This window comes from Ornithodoros turicata, chromosome 4, assembly GCF_037126465.1.
Source record: "Ornithodoros turicata isolate Travis chromosome 4, ASM3712646v1, whole genome shotgun sequence".
In the NCBI taxonomy this organism is placed as follows: domain Eukaryota; kingdom Metazoa; phylum Arthropoda; class Arachnida; order Ixodida; family Argasidae; genus Ornithodoros; species Ornithodoros turicata.
Window position 1 is genome coordinate 6,273,873 of NC_088204.1, and position 21,654 is coordinate 6,295,526.

Here is a 21,654-nt window from a genome sequence, read left to right on the forward strand (position 1 = left end):
GCTCTTTTCCAGGGAGGAGGATTCCGACGCTTCGTCCTGGGAGTTTACGTAGTGGTGGCGCTCCTTGCAGTGGCTGTTTTAGTAGCCACTATATGGTTAGCGTGAAAACGTCGCATCCAGCGCCACCTACCATCGCACAACGTCCTCGTCTATTGGAACAGTTCAAACTCAGGTTGTGTCGGAAAATTATGAACATCGTCGCCGTGTTTTTCTCGGCCGTCATCGGAAGAATCGGCCATTGTGATATATCTCGACTTATTTCTCGTTGCATAAGTTGTTAATATTTTTCCAATTCATTACGAATCTTGTTAAGAGCCTCTTACGTTGGCTTTATGTTCTTGTGAAACGTATTTTCCTTTCAGTGCGACTTCGTTGCCTGAGTGCCATTGTTCTTGCAGAGCGCATGAAGTTCCCCGATTGATGTACAATTATTTAACAAACTGCAACGTTTGCAGTGGACTATGGTAATGTAACTGCACGGCACATTGATTTTGAATAATGTGGAGGATATGCACTTTGCGTAAGAAAAGTACCTTTCGGGTGATCCTTGTTTCTAAACAAGGCCTGCTAAGTGACTCGGAAGAACCAGGTTCCGTTTATGCAAGTGAATGACAAGTGAGATTGTCAGTGTGGAAAATATGAAAATGCCAAAGTTCTACGGCTTTTATATAGGGAAACTTTGATACTGAGACATGGTGAACTAGAGCATAAGATTTGGATTATTTATTGAACAGAACAGCTTGTACATAGTCCAGACGTATACTATAATTGAAACTTTATATTAAACATCATCTTCTATCTTGTTTCCAGGATGTGAGTGTTTCTACATGTACTTCGAGGTGAACTTTTAATTGCGTACGAAGGTTAGTACGTGCAACGTCCCCGCATTGAATAACACGTCGTTCAGGGTACTTCGAACATACACAGTGTACGAAATTTTGGCGTACTAGATCGAACACACGTCTTATTAAGCGATCGTTTGTCGTTAAAGTGGTCGGTAGAATGACTAATTAGAAGCGCATTGATCTCCTGAATCGATAATCCTGCGTTGCGGTTGTTTGAAAGGATGTTTGAAAGTTGCACCAAACGCGTAGCGAACGGCAGATCGATAGGGTCGAAAGGCTGCCCCGATAGATACATCAGCGCATGTAAGATAACAGCATCTTTGGTCAATAGCCATCCAGAGTTTCGTCAGACTTTCTCGGTTGTTTCGCGAATATTGTCGGTCTCTATTGGTTGTTCACACACGCTGACGTGGCCGTTGTGGAGTATCAAACATTAGAGAGTTTTAATACATCGAACTATGTACTAAAACTCTCTATTGAATCAACCGTGTACAGCTCCGGTCAACCTTAATAATCCGGTCTCATTTCCCAGCGCGATAACAGCGCCACCCTTGGGGTATACTGGGGGAATGTTAAGTGAACAAAATCCTCGCGTTAAACTAACAGAACAATTTTGTTCAATTAAGATTTCCTTACGGCCCTAAGGGTTGCTATAATCGCTCTCGGGAAGCAGACCACTTTTTTTCATTTTTTTTTTTTTCAGTGTTATTATTAAGGTTGACCGGAGCTGTACCTTGTGTGTTAATTTGCTCTATCAGGACGATGGAGCGCGAAAAATGGATCGAAAGAACAACTGTGTTTCAAAAGTCTATCGCAGGTGTTCAGTGGTAGTATGCAACAATTGTAGTGTGGATCCAGAGACGCTCAGCAGCCTAAAGAGTGGCACTGAGGAAGTACGCGCTCCACACACCGTTTAGCACAAGAGAGAGTACATGTGGATGACACGCCGCTATCGGTGGGTGCTGATAGAAATCCAGACTTCTGTCTTTCCTCCTCTCCAACCCACTCCCAAAAGACACTAGGGAGGGCGTTACATGGAACGAGCAGGTATCGGGTGAATAACAAACACGCAAAAAGACATATTGATAACAAGATTGATAACACATTACAGGGAAAAAAACGCATTAAAGCGTTGAATGAGAAAAAAAATATACAAAAGTAGATCGAGCGTATCCAAAAGCGACGACACGTAAAGAGAAAAACAGAAATTGAATCGGTTCGTAATGATATCTTCCGTGCCGTTTAATATGGAGTCTGGCGTCTCTGGCACGCAAGCGGGGCCAGAACCGTTGTGAACCTCAGTCCCACTCGAGGGACGCATTCTTCGTTGAACGCATTTTTGCGGAAAAGTAACATCACGCTGGAACGCAACCTAACAATTCAGCAGCGAATATGTAACAACAGCGATGACGACGGAGGCTCCATTGCGTCTCTGAAAGTGGATTCCCAAGGCGTTACCTATTGTCCGTATCAAGGACTTTGGCTGCCGCGACACTGGATCCAAACAAGGGCACAAGATAGACGAGGGAGCAATAACAGGAGTGTCGTCTTCCTCTGTTGTTACTGGTGCATTACAGCGGCCAGGAATTTCCGGGTAGGGATGGCAGAACGCCGTGAGAATAGTTCTGGACCACGGTTTTGTGAGAGTCACTAAATAAGCTTCGCTTCAGAGTATCGACACTGAGTTCCAAGAGCGAGCACGCGCCATCTTGATTCCGCGCCACGGTAGCCACGCGCACTTCAGGCGTATTTTAGAGGGCGATGCCACCTATCGTGCGCGGGTGAAACGTTCTTCTCTCTTGCAAACTGCTCATCAAGGCTGACCGTCTTGAGCTCTACCCTGACTACCTCGGGACGCTCTGGTGGACAATACATGAAGCTTATTTAGCAGTGACAGCGAGTAGTTAACTACATGTAGCTAAACTACTAGTTAAACTACCTGATTGTAGTTAAAAAGTAGTTATCAACTACTTGCAGGAATGTAGTGTGCAACTACTAGTTAAACTACTGCAGTAGTTAGGTTGCAGCAGGCGCCAACTACTAACGATTTTGCCGCAAGCTTTACGGCACTAGTGTGCTTCCGACTTTTACCTTGAGCTACTTGTTTGATGAGAACGGAGGTGCAGAGCAATTGTGCCGTGCATGTGTACTAAATCTTTACTTTTATCAAAGCTTGTGATTGATGTGCGGTCCCACTTGAGTGCGGCCAACAACGGCAAGTTACCGCGACACCCCCCCCTCCCCCACCTCATTTTTAAGAGTGTACCTGTAATTTTGCAGCATTAGAACCTGGAACCGGTTCCGAACCGGTTTACAGCCTCTGAACCGGTTAATCGAACCGATATATGTGAACTCCGCAGCTGAACCGAAACCGAACCTCTATGGAAGAACGCAAACCCGAAACAAACCGAAAAACTTTTTTTCGGTTCAACACCCTGACTCCGACACATCTTTGGTGGTTGTGGACAGCTCAGGAAGATTTGTTTCAACCTCAACTCTCACTATACCTCCCTCCAATGCAGTGCCCTCGAGAAGAGGAAAGAAGCGAAAACTTTGGCGCCGGACTTTTTTGTCTCCCCGGTAACGGAGCGGAATTCCAATTCTGGTAGAAGAGTAACGTGCCTTCCGCTCGCTTTAAAGCGCGGAATGGAGGAGCTCTGTCGCGCGCCTAATTCAATTACGATGCCCTTCTGTTTGGGTACTTTGCCCACTCGTCAGCGGATTGCGGTGCAGACGCCGTCTTTCCCGCTTGTTTATTTGCTTCACAATTTCTGCCCGCGAGATTAGCAGACGCCTGCAGCTGCGCTCCCAGAAGCGTTTTAGCGCGCGCGCGCGCGCCAAGAACTGATGATGATAAGTCGGCGTTTTTGTGTCACCAGATAATAATTGTCACGAGTAACGATAGAGGGTGCGTTGTGTGGGGTAATTTTCATCTCCCTAATGGTTTAATTTTCATCTCTCTGAAGTGTACGTGGTTCACCGTCCTCCTTCCAGAGCATGTTCGGTTTGGTTATGGACTGTCCTTGTCCTTCTATCCTGTCTCTGTTTTCGATGCACTTTCGCAGTAGCGTACACTCTTAGAAATGAACTTCACCACATAGCACTCTCCTAGCCAACCATCATCCCGAATGACAACGTTCTCGCCCCTGATTTGTTGAAAACGGGAGGAGGAGCCTATTTTGTGCCGTGCATAATGGCACAAAATAGGCTCCTCCTCCCGTTTTCAGCAAATCAGGGGCGAGAACGTTGTCATTCGGGATTATAGTTGGCTAGGCGCGTGCTATGTGGTGAAGTTCATTTCTAAGAGTGTAGATGCAATGCGTTACTATGTTTGATGCTTTTCCATTGCAACGAAGTGAGCCATCAAAATGCGATACAAACTCCCTGATGCTTGCTCAATTTTTTTTCTTCTTTCTTTTTGTTCAAACATCCTGTGGGCCAAATACGAGCTTTTTCTTTCCCTTGTATCCCTTACATCCTTATATCCTGATGTCCTCCTCCAACGGAACGGGCAACTCAGTTACATGATTCTGGCCTCTCCGCGCTGGTAACATCGTACTGCGTAGCAGAACGTTCAACGGCTGCAGTCTGAGGACCAGACCGCCAGCCGCGTCTTCCTCAAAATTTCATGTAACAACCTCAGAGGACGAGGCCTTTGCCTGCAAGCGGGTAAGTTGGAGTATGTAAAGTTGTATTGCCAACTGTAGGATAGGACAAGCGCAATGCTTGTAAAGCTTCTTTAGTAGAATTCGTCCGGAAACCTAATGGATGTGCGTCTGCCAACAGACAAGGGCCAACAGGGGAAATGGTGCGCGCATCGTCTGCATCCGAGTAATTAACGGGGAAACAAACCGTCCTGCTGTTTTTGTCTGATGCAACAGTCGAAATAGTTAATTATCTGTCGGGAAGGAACAGAGTTTGTTCCGCAGGAGGGTCTTCCTGCGAAATTGGCCAATTGTGTCGTCGCAGCAACATTCTGCGAGCAGCCCAAAGCAGTCCACAGTCTTCGTCCCACCAAATGAGCGTTTACCGAACGAAAAATAATTGTCAGCTATGCGTACACTCTAAAAACAGAACTTCACCGCATAGCACACTGTTCGCCAACCATTGTAACGAATGATACACTCTTAAAAATGAACTTCACCGCATAGCACGCTTCTAGCCAACCGTCATCTCGAATGATATCGTTATCTGCCGTGATTTGTTGAAAACGGGAGGCGCACGCCTTTTTTTCTGACAATTATGAGCAGCATAAGTGTCACAAAAAAGGCGTACGCCCCCACCCCCCGTTTCAACAAATCAGTGCAGATAGCGATATCATTTGAGATGATGGTTTGCTAAGAGCGTGCTATGCGGTGAAGTTCATTTTTAAGAGTGTAGGGTTATCGCTTGTCATTGGGAAACAGAGGAAGGCATACGCCTTTTTGTGGCAATTTTCATATATCCAAATTGCTACAAAAAGGCGTACGCCCCCTCTCTCTTCCCATCAGAAGCGATAACCCTATCATTCGTAGCGACGGTTCGTGTACAGTGTTCTATGCGGTGAAGTTCTGTTCTTAGAGTGTACACTCTTAAAAATGAACTTCACCTCATAGCGCGCTCCTAGCCAACCATCATCTCGAATGATATCGTTATCTGACCTGACTTGTTGAAAGCAGGAGGCGTACGCCTCCCGTTTCTAGCAAATCGGGGCAGATAACGATATCATTCGATATGATGGTTGGCTAAGGGCGTGCTATGCGGTGGAGTTCATTTTTAAGAGTGTATGTCTGGCTCCATGATGAACGAATGAATGATGCAACGGAGGTAAGAAGGTTATCGCTTTTGATACGAAGAGAGAGGGGACGTACGCCTTTTTCTGTAAATTTGGATAGATAATCGACGTGGCGTACGCCCTCTTCGCTCTTCGAATCCGAAGCGAAATCATTCGTAACAATGGTTGGCGAACAGCGTGCTATGCGGTGAAGTTCTGTTTCTAGCCTTCTACACTCTTAAAAATGAACTTCACCGCAGAGCACGGTCTTAGCCAACCATCATCTCGATTGATATCGTTATCTGCCCTGATTTGTTGAAAACGGGGGGCGTACGCCATTTTTGTGACACTTATGCTGTTCATAATTGTCACGAAAAAGCCGTACGCCTCCAGTTTTCAACAAATCAGGGCAGATAACGATATCATTCGACATGATGGTTGGCTAAGAGCGTGTTCTGCGGTGAAGTTCATTTTTAAGAGTGTACGCCGAGAATGGGAGCGGGAGGTGAACCGGGTTCGAATCCGGTCGCCGGCTGTGCTGTCTGAGTGGTCTCCCTGTGCGTTCCTCAGGCGTCTGTGAAGTCGACACAGGACGCCCGATGCCCCCCCCCCCCCCCCCCATCCCAACGTTTGTGACGTGCCCGCCTAAGTTTGACCGACTACAGCTAACAGTTCCATCATCATCATCACTACCAGCATCTGTGTTTAGAGTGTACACTCTTAAAAATGAACTTCACCGCATAGCACGGCCCTAGCCAACCATCATCTCGAATGATATCGTTATCAGCCCTGATTTGTTGGAAACGGGAGGCGTACGCTATTTTTGTGACACTTATGCTGTTCATAATTGTCACAAAAAAGGCGTACTATGCGGTGAAGTTCATTTTTAAGAGTGTACGTCGACATGGATTCGAGAGAACATAATTTTGTCCTACCTGCACTCTAAAAACGGAGCTTCACCGCACAGCACGCTCATAGCATCATCTCGGATGACATCGTTCTTTCCCCTGATTAGCTGCAGACGGGGGCGTACGCCATTTTAGTGGCAATTATGAACTGCATAATGCCACAAAAATGGCGTACGCCCCCCGTCTGCACCTAATCAGGGGAAAGAACGATGTCACACTGGATCATGGTTGGCTAGGAGCGTGCTATGTGGTGAAGTTCATTTTTAAGAGTATGGAGTCTCAGCACATGGCACACCTTTCCTGTCAGACGATCCTCATTGAGTCTCCTCAAGTGTCTCGGCAAATTGTATCACGCACCCAGGTTGCTGGCATCATCGGCCGCACGTTATATGCATACCGCACGTATTAAAAGGACGCAAAAAAAACAAAAAAACATCCTTCTCAAGACGGCCGAAAATGCGGAGCAGGCTCTCATTGGTTTCCTCAAACGATGACCAATCATCGCCTGGAGATCGTTTGAGGAGACCAATCACAGGCCTTTCCGCGTCGTCTGTCTTCTTTGAGAAGGAGAGGGAAAGCTTAAATTGCGGTTTCTTTCGCTCATGAATCACGAATGTCGCAATGGGTGAGTCCTGTTCTTTTTTTTTTATTATTATTATTATGTGTTAGCAACGCGAAGCAACTGTGGCTATGAGCGACGTACAGAGGTGGACAGATGGAGAGAGGACAGCAGGAAGGAGCTGTGTGGGGGAGGTAGTATGGGTTATTCCTGGGCCGACGTCAGGGGGACTTCAGGGGGGGGGGGCGACATTCGTCTGGAAAGTCTTCGGAAAACCCCAGGGGAAACCTCAGACAACGCAGCTGGCGGTAGGACTCCAACCTACCACCTCCCAGTCTTCAGCAGGACCTTGGCTACCACCAACGAGCGGGACACCTTAACCCTCTCGGCCATGCTGCTGGTCGTTCCTTTTGTGTTGATGTCAAGGTAACGCCATCATTCATTGAGCTGGGAGAAATTTTTTCCACTTTAGTGTCCCTTTAATAGTTATTGAGTTCCATTAAATCAGTAGGCATTCAGGATGACAGTTCCAACAGCATGATAAGCCCGTCACCTGATTGAGTTTGGAGTGACAGACATCGCGTTGTCGGCCTTTCGTTTGACAGCTTTCTTTGCCGTATCGTTTTCCCAAGAGCCCTTCCGATCTAATGAAACACATTACTTATGCTGCTTGCTGCGTCATATATGCGACCTCATCATCACTGATCTCGCGTTCTTCACTTTCGATTGCAGCTTTCGTGGCACAACCGGGCGATGCTGTTCCCTTTTTTGGAGGTGCTCTTCAGCGATGATACTATGGGATAGAATGTATTTTTCTCTGCTTACGGGAGGCGTACGCCTTTTTTTGCGACACTTATGCGGTTCATAATTGTCACAAAAAAGGCGTACGCCTACCGTTTTCAACAAATCAGGGAAGATAACGATATCATTCGAGATTATGGTTGGCTATGCCATGCGGTTGCCATGCGGTGAAGTTCATTTCTAAGAGTGTAACATATACTAAAACTCACTACTAAGTTACACTGTTAAAACAGAACTTCACCACACAGCACGCTCCTAGCCAACCATCATACCGAATGATATCATTCTGTGCCATGATTTGTTCAAAACAGGCGGGAGGCGCCTACCTGGGACAGATTATCTTGTCCCAGATAGGCGCCTCCCCCCTGTTTTGAACAAATCATGACACAGAATGATATCATTCAGTATGATGGTTGGTTAGGAGCGTGCTATGTGGTGAAGTTCTGTTTTAACAGTGTACTTACGGAACAGGGCCACCCGGCATCCTATAGCAATTGACGGGGCATTGCTTATTATGGAACACCGCATCATTTTTCGCTTGGCTCTCGACAACGTGCCTCTCAAAGAATGTCGAGCCTTTGTGCTTCAGCTGGCGACATGCCGCCATTAAGTAAGACACCGCAGGGTAGCATTACGTAATGACATTTCGTGCCAGCGACACGCACGGCTGCCTATCGGGAGGACGGGAAAACTTTACATGGAAACGCTTAATGACGAGGCTCCAAAGTGCGCGCGGCTGGGAGTGACGGCGATACAAATCACCTGGCGATGATGCACGGGGGAGACTGGAGATCAATAGACGCTCCTAAAGCATGACGTGGCACGTGACGTTTTTTTTTTATTCATTCCTCCCCCCCCCCCCCCCCTCTTTGAGTAGCAGCACACGGGCCACTTGAACACACAGAGAGAAACACCATATTTTCGTGTTAGCCGTCCCCATCCACCCCCACCATGCCCACCTTTGTTCCAGCGTCCATTCGTCTTTCGTCGTGGGGGGTGAGAGTTGTATGTGCTCTGCCCTCTTTCATGCTGCTGCGTTAGCGTAAGTTCAGTGCGGGACATAGAGCAGCGTGGCTCTTCTTCTTCTTGGCTTCAGCAACGCGTCTTTTTCGTCAAGTCTTTTTTATTCTTATTTTTTTGTGCACTGTGCGTACGAGACCTCTGCGCTACACTTTTAGAAAACAAAATGAATATTTTTAGTAATTTGGGGGACTACATGCTTTGTCATAATCAGTAGACCCATTATGGACTAAATAACTAGGGCTCTTAGGAACTCAGGTACTGATTGGAAGAGCCCATTAGCACTGGTTGTAAGTATAGTTCAGGCGAGGAAGCTGAAATAGAGGCCCATTTCAATCTAGGAGAGCAGAAGCTGTGATTACTCCCTAATTAATTTTCTTTTAGAGTGTAATGCACGTAATCAATGGAAAAATAAGGGGAATAATGCAGGGAAAATGAAGAAACTACTTTTTATTCAAGAGTAGCCAGTGCATTGTTCATCGCTCATCAGCTTTACTAACTACGAGGTCGGTACTACAATAATATGTAGGCGAGTGCGCTCTTAGAAATGAACTTCACCGCATATCACTCTCGTAGCCAACCATCATCTCGAATGATATTGTTATCTGCCCTGATTTGTTGAAAACGGGAGGCGTACGCCTTTTTTTGTGACACTTACGCTGTTCATAATTGTCACAAAAAAGGCGTACGCCTCCCGTTTTCAACAAATCAGGGCAGATAACGATATCATTCGAGATGATGGTTGGCTACGAGCGTGATATGCGGTGAAGTTCATTTTTAAGAGTGTGTCTCTATGTGAAGCGACTCAGTCCCCTCTCCTATGTATACTCTCCCAAGTGACACCACTCTTGTCTTGACCGATGTCACTTCACTTGACCCGACGCAAACAACGTTGCGACATCAAGGATCTCTGAAGATTTGCTCTACATTTCACCCGATGGCGTTCCCGGTCCGCGAATATTAGGCTCGTCACGCCAGCCACGGCTTCTACCCCCGCAACAATCAAGAGTGACATGTTTGTCTTCGCAAAGACAACCGCGAAGCCACTTCAGCCCCCACCTCTCATCAACAATCGCCCCGACGTTCCACTGCATAACAAACTCTTTGAGGGCACCGCGTGACTCTACCTCCTCCCCCCTCCAAAAAAATGATCCCTAACCAAAATGGCCGCGCCCATCGCGAGCGCGCCGCCCCTGGTGGCCAAATACGTAAACCGACTTCTCCAGTACGAGTGCAACTAGCGCAGCGAGCTAAGCGGTCGCGCCGGTGGTAGTACGCTGTGATCGCGCTCGTTCAGCGTTCATTTCACAGGGGCTGTGCTATGTTTTGCAGGATGAAAACCTGCCTTGGGGACAGGTTAACCCTCGCAGACGACCGGTGAAGGATTTTTGTGGACTCGGACGAACGAGGACAATTTAATGCGCCAGGTTTCGGAGTGCGCGTAAGAGCCATGCCGCCGCCGCCGTATCGACCCAAGATGGCCCCGCGTTTGATAACGGTTTTGCTTGGAGCCGCATTACTACTTCGAACGCAGGCTGCTGTTGTTGCTGCAGCTGCAGAAAACGTTGGATTTGAAGCTGCCTTTCAAGGTGAGTTCGCAGTGTTTTCAATTGTAGCGCGAGTATGTTTCGGTATCGCGCGCTGTGGGCGAGGAGGAGAGTGATTAGGCCTCAAGATTACGTCAAGCGCTGGTCCTCACTTGAACTGGTCCTCGGTTAAGAGTAAAATATGCGTAAGGAGCCTCGGTAATAAATTGTGGGTGATGAGAAATTTTGATAAGGAAATCGCATCAATCCGGTGACAGCAAGTAGAGGGGGGTAAATATGACTTCGGAAGGCGTCAATATTCCGAACAGAAGGCTCCCTGTACAGGGGTAAATGTTTGCATAGAATGAGCGTACACCAGGAGTAAAGGTGTATCTACATGCATACAGCAAGAAATAATATTCCCCTTTATTTTATGAACCACTCACGTGGGCGTTCGCATCATCAGTCAGGGACAGCAACATCGACAACAAAACGACCGGTGCTCGTGGGAATACCTTCTTGACGTTTTTGTGTGGAAAGAAAACATGGGAGTTATTCTGAAAAAAAAATCACGGAGGTCGTTTACGGCGTCTCGTCGAGTTTTCTCTCTGAATCCTGGTTCGAATTACAGGAAGAATCTGATTCTCAATCTGGATTAACATATACCTACAAAGTTGTTACATTTTATGGGTTCCTTTTGCGTTCCCAAAGTGGTGTAAGTACATGTAATGCTATCTAAGCGCATGCCGAGCGCAGAACGTCATTTGTTTTGGTTGTATGTAAATGACAGGTATTATCCTCGCAGCCATTGTGACACTTGTGCGCTAACAATACAATGACGCGTCCGTCTTGTTGCCGTTCAACGGTGAAATATTGTGACAGTGAAAGTGATAGCACAACGTATAGATCGTTCAAAGAATGTGTAATATTGGGGAAACATTTATGCGTAATGTGAGTCAGCTGATATTTGTGTAGGAACCAGGGTTGGTTACCGAAAATATCATTGTTTCCGGTAACTGAAAAAACTCGGCTTTTCGTTTCCGTTTCTGTTTCCGTTTCTGGACGGTTTTCGGTAGCGGTTTCTGTTTCCGAGGTAATTTCGGTACTGGTTTCTGTTTCTCATCCGGAACTCGTGCTGTCTGGCTTTGGCTTTTTTCATGGCAGATGTTCTAGTTACATAATGGATGCAAAAGGACAGCCACACCAAACACAAACACTAAAGACTTTCATGCAAAGTTCGTCACGAATCTTATACATCGCAAGTGGATGCCTCTCTAGGTTGCGGAAATACATGCCTCTAAGTTTCAGAAGTCCCCGCTTGTGCGCAAAAAGAACACGTCATCCAAAACTTTCGCGTCCCTCTTGCTGCGCAGTGGGCTCAACACGAAAGGAAGTCTCGAAAATAAACGAATGAATGAATGATGACTGGAAGAATAGTGGGGGCATACATTTAATTCATATTAACGCGAAACCACTGAGGGAAACGTCCTGCGAGTTTGGTTTCCGTTAACGTTACCGCTTTTGTATTTCGTTTCCGTTTCGGTTTCTGGTAGTGGAAACTAAAACAATTTTGTTTGCGTTTCCATTTTCGTTTTCCTGTTTAATTTCGGTAATTACCGTTGCTCGTTTCCGTTTCTGGTAGCCAACCCTGGTAGGAACAGAGGCTGCACGCCCCCTTCGACGACCCGGGGTCGTTTGACGTGCACAGAAATCTCCCACAGAGTGTACTGGCTACATACCGCCAGGGGTATAGCGGACGTATTTTCGTTACCGTTTCCATTTTCTTTACTGCTATATTTCCGTTTCCGTTATCCGTTTCTGATACCAGCTTTTCAATTTCGTTTCCGTTAAGTTCCCGTTACTGTTTCCGGTAATGGAGCGGCTGTGACAGAGCTGCGGGAGGACAGCCCGCCCTGCTCTGTCAGCACCCTGTTTTGCCCAAGTGCTGCTTCGGTGACACGCGTACACACTCTACAAGTAATTTTGCGTCGTTGGGATGCGCACATCTTGCAAGATTTTTTAAATGTAAATTTAATTAATTAATTAATGTAATTAAAAGAAATGTAGGAACATGTCTTCAGTCAGTCTTCTGTCTTCAGTCACTCTGAGTCCAGCAACCCAAGATGGGCGTAACCTTCATCCAATGTCGCATTCATAGGCGGACGCTCTCAGTAGTAAACAATGCTGCCACGACCACGGTGAAATGAAAAAAGAAAAACAAAAAAATAAATAAATATTAATCGGACGTTGTCATCCTCGTGCTATGGTGGAGTAGAGTGCGTGGAGTGTATGTTCTGTAAGTCTTATATGTGTTGATGTCATGGAGTTATGAGGACTGGGACGAGTAGGTATGGTGAGGCATGCACCCTCGAGATCCAATATTGCGCTTTCTTTCCATGCTCTCGTGTACTATTTAGAGCATTACAGGGAATGGAGTCATCAAAATACAAAAATAAAATGAAAAGTCACTCAAATTCCATCGCACAACAGGAATAGCCATTACCCGAATTCAATACCGGACGATAATTTTCGTTTCCGTTCCTGTTTCTTGGTAATGCAAGACCGTGGTATGCGTTTCTGTTTCCGTTATCGTTACCATCTCCAATTTCGGTAATATACCGTTTCTGTTTCCGTTACCATTACCGTTACCCTTCCCTGCCTACCGCACCTTGCGTCCACTGCCAGGTATCGAATCCGTGATCTTAACGTCAGTAGACCAGCACACTATCATCTGAGCTACGGAGTTCAAAGGAAGTGTTTTCCTGGTACGCGAGTGCATGGCTGCTCGACAAATTCATATACATACAATGGCCGGAAAGTCTACACTGTGTCACTTGTACATATGCTAGAAGTAAATTAGGCGCTGTTTAGCAAAAAGTATCACCAGTTTTCCGATTATTTCCAATCATTTCCAATTTCTGCTGGGAGGGAATTCTAGCACGTTACTCAATATGTTAAAGCGGTTGTGATTGAAATTGCTAAAACTTTCTGGCTGTATCCGAATCACACTTTCATAACGCATAGTGCACGATTTCACCAATGATAATGGCTTCGCACGGCTGCATGAAACGGTCACTATGCGGTCACATTAGCGTGACCGATATCACGTGTAGCAAGCACGCCCCCTTGCTGCGAAACGCGTCACGAAGCGCCTTCCAGCGCCACATGGTGAATGCATTTGTTGTGTCGCTTTCGTTGACTGTCTGCTATATATTTGCATCTATTTCGGGTACACTCTAAAAACAGAACTTCACCGCATAGCACGTAGTGCGCCAGTCATTGCCGCGAACGATAGGGTTATCGCATTTGATCCCAGGAGAGAGGGAGGCGTACGCCTTTTTGTGACAATTACTATATACCCAAATTGCCACAAAAAGGCGTACGACCCCTTCTCTACTCGAATCCGAAGCGATAACCCTACACTCTTAAAAATGAACTTCCCCGCATAGCAGGCTCCTAGCCAACCATCATCTCGAATGATATCGCTATCTGCCCTGACTTGTTGAAAGCGGGAGGCGTACGCCTTTTTGTGACACTTATGCTGTTCATAATTGTCACAAAAAGGGCGTACGCCTACCGTTTTCAACAAATCGGGGAAGGTAGCGATATCATTCGAGATGATGGTTGGCTAGGAGCGTGCTATGCGGTGAAGTTCATTTTTAAGAGTGTATCGTTCGTGGCAATGGTTGGCGCGCAGCGTGCTATGCGGTGAAGTTCTGTTTTTAGAGTGTATATGTAAGCGGCCTTTTGATGCTTAACGAAACTAACAGGGTGGATACAAAACTCCTTTTTAATGAGGCCAACACATATTTCTTTATTTGAAATCATCTCAAAAGAAAGTTGTTGTTGTTGTTGTTGTCTGTATTTGAAATACCTCGCAAATAAAGCGCACTGCTTGTACTGGTAATTAAAATTATCCGCACCATGCATTCTCTACAACATCCTTGATACCTTTCTTTCGCCCGCACCAAATCTCAAACGCCTCCGTATATGCCGAGAACTTCGCGTCTTGATTACCCAAATGAAATCCCTGTTTCTGGTATAGAACAGACTATATATTCACGTTTTCATTCCAGCAGGAAGTCCCCGTGGAACGGAATTCGTACCTAACCAAATAAGACTAGACTCGCGACAATTACCTGCTTTATACACAAAGTTAGGCAATGAAATGGCTTCATTTCTAGTCCCGTTTCCTCGGGTAATATTACTCGCATTGCAACGAGGATAACAATAGCAGTCTGCGCCTAACAAAGGCCTTTAAATATGGCATACTGCACGGCGTTCTTCTAATTAGCGCAGCCTTCTATAAGACGGCCTTCGCAAAGTTCACAGGGTTCACGATAAAGTGCGTGCAGCAAACTTTTTTCTTCCTTTCACCCTCTCTTCACGGAATATTAAGTTAGGAATTTTCGGTGTGCCTTCCTTCTGCAGTGTTTTATCACGTTAGTGCCTCCATCACGTAGTGGTACAAGGGGAAAAGGAGTTCCTTTAAAGGCAGTAGATTCGCTGCTTGTGCGTGATCTGGGATCCAGATCTCGATCTAACGCTAAGAAGGTTGTAAAAGGCAAACATAACCTCCCTTCCCACCCCCACCCCCCTATCCCCTTTCCGATTGTAGTCTGATTTTCATCCTTGCGCCTGAGATGGTTAAGCGGAAGAAGATAAGGAAAGGGCTTGATGGAAAATAGCGTCGAGAGCCGGAAAGAATTTCGGAAGGAAAAGGAATGAAAGGAATTTGCATATCCCTATACGTTATGCGTGTGTTTTTTTTTGCCGAGTGATTATTGGTTTAGGCCATTAGTGACGGCGCGCTTTCTTTGCCGGTGATTGGTGGCCCTGGTAATCGGGAATTTGTTTGGAGAGAGGGTATTGGACGGCTTTTGGGTTGGGACTGATGAGCCGTGGGATTGCTCTGGGCGCAGAGCAGACGGGATTTGTTGGTTCGTTCTAATGTGATGATTGTTATTGCACTTGATGGATGGCTTGAAAGAAGGGAAAAAAAAAAGAAAGAACATAGAGAAGACGACTCGAACGTGTTCTAAGTTGCGTGGGAAAACAAGAGGTGTGACACGATGGCAATTAATGTTCTGAGGCTGCACTGTAAAAACAGAACCATCACAGCATACACTCTTAAAAATGACCTTCACCTCATAGCACACTCCTAGCCAACCACTATCTCGAATGACAACGTTCGCGCCCCTGATTTGTTAAAAACCGGAGGCGTACGCCTTTTTTGTGACACTTATGCGGTTCATAATTGTCACAAAAAAGGCGTACGCCTCCAGTTTTCAACGAACCAGGGCAGATAACGATATCATTTGAGATTATGGTTGGCTAGGAGCGTGCTATGCGGTGAAGTTCATTTTTAAGAGTGTAGCATGCTGTGCTCCAACCATTGCCAAGAATGATAGGGTTCTCGCTTCTGATTCGAAGGGAGAGGGGGGCGTACGCCTTTTTGTGGCAATTTTCCTGTATCCAAATTGCCACAAAAAGGAGTACGTCCCCCTCTGCCTTCGAATCAGAAGCGATAGCCCTATCATTCTTGGCAATGGTTGGAGCACAGCGTGCTATACGTTGAAGTTATGTTTTTAGAGTGTGGAACACAGAATAAAGGACAAAAACACCGTCATTCCGTGTTCTACACTCTTAAAAAATGAACTTCACCACATAGCACGCTCCTAGCCAACCATCACCCCGAATGACAACGTTCTCGCCCTAGATTTGCTGAAAACGGGAGGAGGAGCCTATTTTGTGCCATTATGCACGGCACAAAATAGGCTCCTCCTCCCGTTTTCAACAAATCTAGGGCGAGAACGTTGGCATTGGGGGTGATGGTTGGCTAGGAGCGTGCAGTGTGGTGAAGTTCATTTTTAAGAGTGTAGCCTCAGAACATTAATTACCGTCGTGTTCATCTTATGCCGCTTGCGTCGACCCCGTCGAGTGCTTGTGTCTCGTCCCTTCAGAAGACGCACCCTTGGAAGCCGCTTGGAAGGTGTGTTAGCTTGCACTCTTAAAAATGAACTTCACCGCATAGCGCGCTCCTAGCCAACCATCATCTCGAATGATATCGTTATCTGCCCTGATTTGTTGAAAACGGTAGGCGTACGCCTTTTCTGTGACAATTATGAACAGCATAAGTGTCACAAAAAAGGCGTACGCCTCCATTTTCAACAAATCAGGGCAGATAACGATATCATTCGAGATGATGGTTGGCTAGGAACGTGCTATGCGGTGAAGTTCATTTTTAAGAGTGTAGCTGAATTGGTAGAGCCCTGGACCGGTAATCCAGAGGATGTGGGTTCAAGTTCTATATAGCTGGCTAACCTTTTCAGTGAGTTTCTTCTTTCAAGAGGAGTGAGGTCTTGCCGCATCACATGTAGCGGTAGTGGCTATTTAATTCCTGGTGCAAAAGCGACAACGTTTATTTCCTCTTTCTTCTATGTTCCCCGTCCTCTTCCTCGTTCCCCTTGCATTTTTCATGACATTATCGTTGTCTAACGAGCCAAGTTTTACACAAATTAGACCTTGGCGCTATCCTGCCAGGTAGCAGCGCTTGGCTCTTCGATCACTTTTGACTTTTCTAATAGCCACAGGCTTATACAGGGCGAGCTGTAAGCCCTTGCCCTGCTGTCTTCGCGCGCGTGTCACGCTAAATCGAGTCATATGGACCCACGTGCAGTGGGGAAATACAACACCCCAAACAGACAAGTTTAATTGTTGTTGTTGTATACATGAATGTAGAGGCATTCCGAGACTCGCGGTAAACTGATATAAGTATAGTGTAAGTAACTGCCACTTCATGTCTGTCAAGCAGATTGTGACAATATGCTCCTCGTGACTACGTGGAGAGCTAAACAACTGAAAATCGAGAGCGTGCGAGTTTGGCTATAAGCGAACAGTCACTACAACTGATGTGTTACAGCACAATACGTTCCTATGCACGCTTGATTAAAATAAATATAAAAAAATAAAAGGACAATATTTTCCGCAACTCACCCTTCGAAACACGAGTTGTAAGAATTACGATGTAGTGGTATAGTGGTTAGAATGGTCGCTTTCCACTGAAACTGCGAGGTGACACGGGTTCGAATCCTGTCATCGGCTGTGCTGTCTGAGGTTTTCCCTTGGTTTTCCAAAGTCTTCCAAGACGAATGTCGGCACAGTTCCCCTGAAGTCGGCCCATGACGCATACTAACCTCTCTGTCCCCCACTCCTTCCTGCTCTCCTCTCTCCACCTGTTCACGTCTGTACGCCGTCCGTACACTCTTAGAAATGAACTTCACCACATAACACGCTCCTAGCCAACAATCATCCCGAATGACAACGTTCTCGCCCCTGATTTGTTGAAAACGGGAGGCGGAGCCTATTCTGTGCCGTGCATAATGCCACCAAATTGGCTCCGCCTCCCGTTTTCAACAAATCTGGGGCGAGCACGTTGTCATTCGGGATGATGGTTGGCTACGCTCTAAAAACAGAACTTCACCGCATAGCACGCTGCGCGCCAACCATTGCCACGAACGATAAGGTTATCGCTTCGGATTCGAGGAGACAAGCGGGCGTGCGCCTTTTTGTGGCAATTTGGGTATATGGCAATTGCCACAAAAAGGCGTACGCCTCCCTCTCTCCTCGAATCAAATGCGATAACCCTATCGTTCACGGCAATGATTGGCGCACTACGTTCTATGCTGTGAAGTTCTGTTTTTAGAGTGTAGGAGCGTGCTATGTGGTGAAGTACATTTTTAAGAGTGTAGCCATAGTTGCTTCGCGGCGCTAACACGGAGTTAAAAAAATAATAATAATTCGGAGCTTTACGTACACTGTTAAAACAGAACTTCACCACATAGCACGCTCCTAGCCAACCATCATACCGAATGATATCATTCTGTGTCATGATTTGTTCAAAACAGGGGGGAGGCGCCTATCTGGGACAAGATAATCTGTCCCAGATAGGCGCCTCCCTCCTGTTTTGAACAAATAATGACGCAGAATGATATCATTCGGTATGATGGTTGGTTAGGAGCGTGCTATGTGGTGAAGTTCTGTTTTAACAGTGTAGTGAGACAACTGCGAGCATGAGCAACGCCGCAGTGGTCGGGTCTGTGGATTTTTTTTTTTTTTTTCCACCTGAGGATTTCTTAACGTGCGCTGACATTTCGGCATACCACATTTAACGTCCCTCGCGGAAGACGCGCGTACGAGCAACTTGTGTACCCTTCCACCTTATCGCCACCGCCCTTGGCCGGGTTTGAACCCGCGATCTTGGGATCAGCCTGGCGAATACGCTACCGACAGAGCCAACGAGGGCGGATGAAACACGAGTTAGGCATGTAACGTAAACGCAGACTGTTTGCGGAGAGGCTCTCGACTTAAGCAACGTGTACAGAAATATAGTGTCCGTCTGAGTACATATACGTATATACATGAACGGAGCACACGCTCTGAGCTCATGAAGACAATCCTCGCGTAATCGCCGTGGCACAGTATGACAAACATTTGCGTGAGTCTGCGATTAGTGTTGCGTGCTGGAAAGGCTCAGTTGAGGGAACGCCCACCCGTGTTCTTTTTCTAAGCCTCATGCCGACTCAATAGCAACGTAGAGAATAAGGCACACAGCCAATTAGTCTAGCATCTATGATGCAACATCTTTCGTTTTTAGCGCTTTTCCGTCGTTAAGCTGCATGGGTGTGGGATCTTTTTTCCTGGAACGGGCTTTCATTTTGGGGCCTCGTACATTGGTGGTGTACGTTAACTTTGGTAGGAGGAAAGTTTTGAGGAATGGTTCTTCAACGGCGAGTACGCGTCTGTTCGAAGAATACATAGGAAAGGCCGCTCAAAACGCAAGGTCGACTTACTATTCCGTAAAAAGAGAAGAGGAAAAGCAAAAGCCAAAACAAAAGAGAGGGAACTAAAGAAGAAGAAAACAAAAAACAAAGAAACGTGGCGTCACGCCGTGTATTACAGAGACCACGTGCTTCGTACGAACATGGCGCCGCAATCAACATAGTGATTTTTTGGTGCGTCATACGCTACCGCCTTTCCATACGCAAAACTTTAAGGGAGCTTGCGCAGTGCATAGAACCACTACGCTATTCCTTACGTACGCAAAGGCTATAACGTACTACGCACTTAGTCAGAGGGGACCAATGGACCATCTCCAACACCCCATCTTCCTTCCATAGGTCGACCAATGAGGTCTCTCCACGGGCAACAGGGGAGAGAGGGAGATTATGGAGCTGCGCAGACAGCTCACCTATCTGCGTAGCTTATAACGAATTATCGTTAGTAGTAATGTTACGTAGCGAATTCCTCGTGTGAGGTGTTTGTACTATACATATAACAATATAGTTACATAAAGTTTGAGTAACAAGCGTAACATCATCGTACGTGCTTTTACGTAACATCGTTTATGTATTACTGAGTTTTTGTGCCTCGTGCTCTATCGCTTTTGCGTACGTAATACCGTTGCCACATGGCAAACTTAACGCATTAAACGAAATGGCATTTACTTCACCAATAAAGTTAACATCCGGGCGGGTTGGTGATCCATTCTAAAAGCGATAAAAACCCCCAGCGTGAGGGGACAACGACAGGGACAAAGGACGAGACAAACACAGCACTGTAACAACACACTGTGTTGTCCCGTCCTTTGTCCCTTTCGTTGCGCTGGGGCTTTTTGTCGCTTTTAGAATTTACTTCACCTCTTGACCAACCATCATCTCAAATGACATCGTTCTCTCCCCTGATTTGTTGAAAACAGGAGGCGCGTACGCCTTTTTGTGACAATTCTAAAAACATAACTGTATGAGAAAAGGGCGTACTACACCTGTTTTCAACAAATCAGGGGAGAGAATCATGTCATTCGAGATTACGGTTGGTTAGGAGGTAAAGTAAATGCCATTACGTTTAATGCATTAACCGTGTGGCTACGCTCTAAAAACAGAACTTCACCGCATAGCACGCTGTGCTCCAACCATTGCCAAGAATGATAGAGTTATCGCTTCTGATTCGAAGAGAGAGAGAGAGGGGGGCGTACGCCTTTTTGTGGCAATTTTCATATATCCAAATTGCCACAAAACGGCGTACGCCCACCGCTCTCTCCGAATCAGAGGCGATAACCGTATCATTCGTGGCGATGGTTGGCGCACAGCGTGCTATGCGGTGAAGTTCTGTTTTTAGAGTGTAGGGTATAAGATATAGCGTTGGTGGTTCCGCGCACACGCAAAACATAAAGAAAGCTTAAAATCGAGAAGAAAAAAAAACAGTGCTGCGAAACGAAAACGAGCGACAACACCAAAGAATGGGGTACCAAACCGCCCAATTTTTAACGTTATCCACACTCTTAAAAAGGAACTTCACCGCATAGCACGCTCTTAGCCAACCATCATCTCGAATGATATTGTTATCTGTCCTGATTTGTTGAAAACGGCAGGCGTACGCCTTTTTTGTGACACTTATGCTGTTCATAATTGTCACAAAAAAGGCGTACGCTTCCCGTTTTCAACAAATCAGGGTCGATAACGATATCATTCGACATAATGGTTGGCCAAGAGCGTGCTATGCGGTGAAGTTCATTTTTAAGAGTGCATAAAGAAAGCTTCGCGCATTGCGCATAACCACCACGCTGTCCCGTACGTACGCAAAGGCGATACGTCGGTGTGCTTACAATGTACCGCATTTACGCTGAACGTGCCGGATGGCGGCAGTGTGACTTGCTTCATAGAAATGCCATGCTGGAACAATGCCTATCCTATTGCAAGTGGAACGGTCCCGGCTCTAATCGGCAGACCTGATTCAGCGCACGCCGTTTCACCTTGGAACTTTTCTCGGGAAACACGTGACCACGAAGAGAACGATCTCGTCTGTAAAACGGGACTAAGTTTTCTCGCGAAAAGTGACGCTGAAAATTTATGACGTATACAAAAGAAAGGGTCTTTCCGGTGACTAGAACGGCGCTGTGCGAGGCGATCGAGTCCCGTAGCGGAAATGCATTCCACACGGGACGAACACCTGCCGCTAAGCCGCGTCTTCGCCGCAGGAAAGCAATAGCGTGAGCCGTATAGATCACGAGTCTTCACGCGATTGACCGCCGGTTACAAGATCTCTTCACCGTTGTCTGTGTCGATTATTGACGTGTGGTGTGGTTCAGGGAGGTGGCCAGCACAGCGAAGCACAGCGCTGGCACATGAAGAGCGCAACGAAACGTAGTCTCCGGTGGCTCAACTATGTGCGTGTTGCAGCAGGG

General features: G+C 46.4%; 2 protein-coding genes across 4 annotated transcripts in view; both read left to right on the top strand.

The window, feature by feature from the left end:
- LOC135390859 (putative ferric-chelate reductase 1 homolog) overlaps positions 1–798 on the top strand; it is a 38,852-nt gene extending 38,054 nt beyond the window's left edge. For all 3 annotated transcript variants that reach the window (XM_064620802.1, XM_064620804.1, XM_064620803.1), the window contains exon 16: positions 13–798. In XM_064620802.1, coding sequence (XP_064476872.1) covers positions 13–105 — 93 coding nt within the window. In that variant the 3' untranslated portion in view covers positions 106–798. The remainder of the gene's footprint in view (positions 1–12) is intronic.
- Positions 799–10,127: 9,329 nt separating this feature from the next.
- LOC135390867 (pikachurin-like) overlaps positions 10,128–21,654 on the top strand; it is a 91,970-nt gene continuing 80,443 nt past the window's right edge. Inside the window, exon 1 of the mRNA XM_064620813.1 lies at positions 10,128–10,475. Within this exon, the coding sequence (XP_064476883.1) occupies positions 10,337–10,475 (139 nt within the window). The 5' untranslated portion in view covers positions 10,128–10,336. The remainder of the gene's footprint in view (positions 10,476–21,654) is intronic.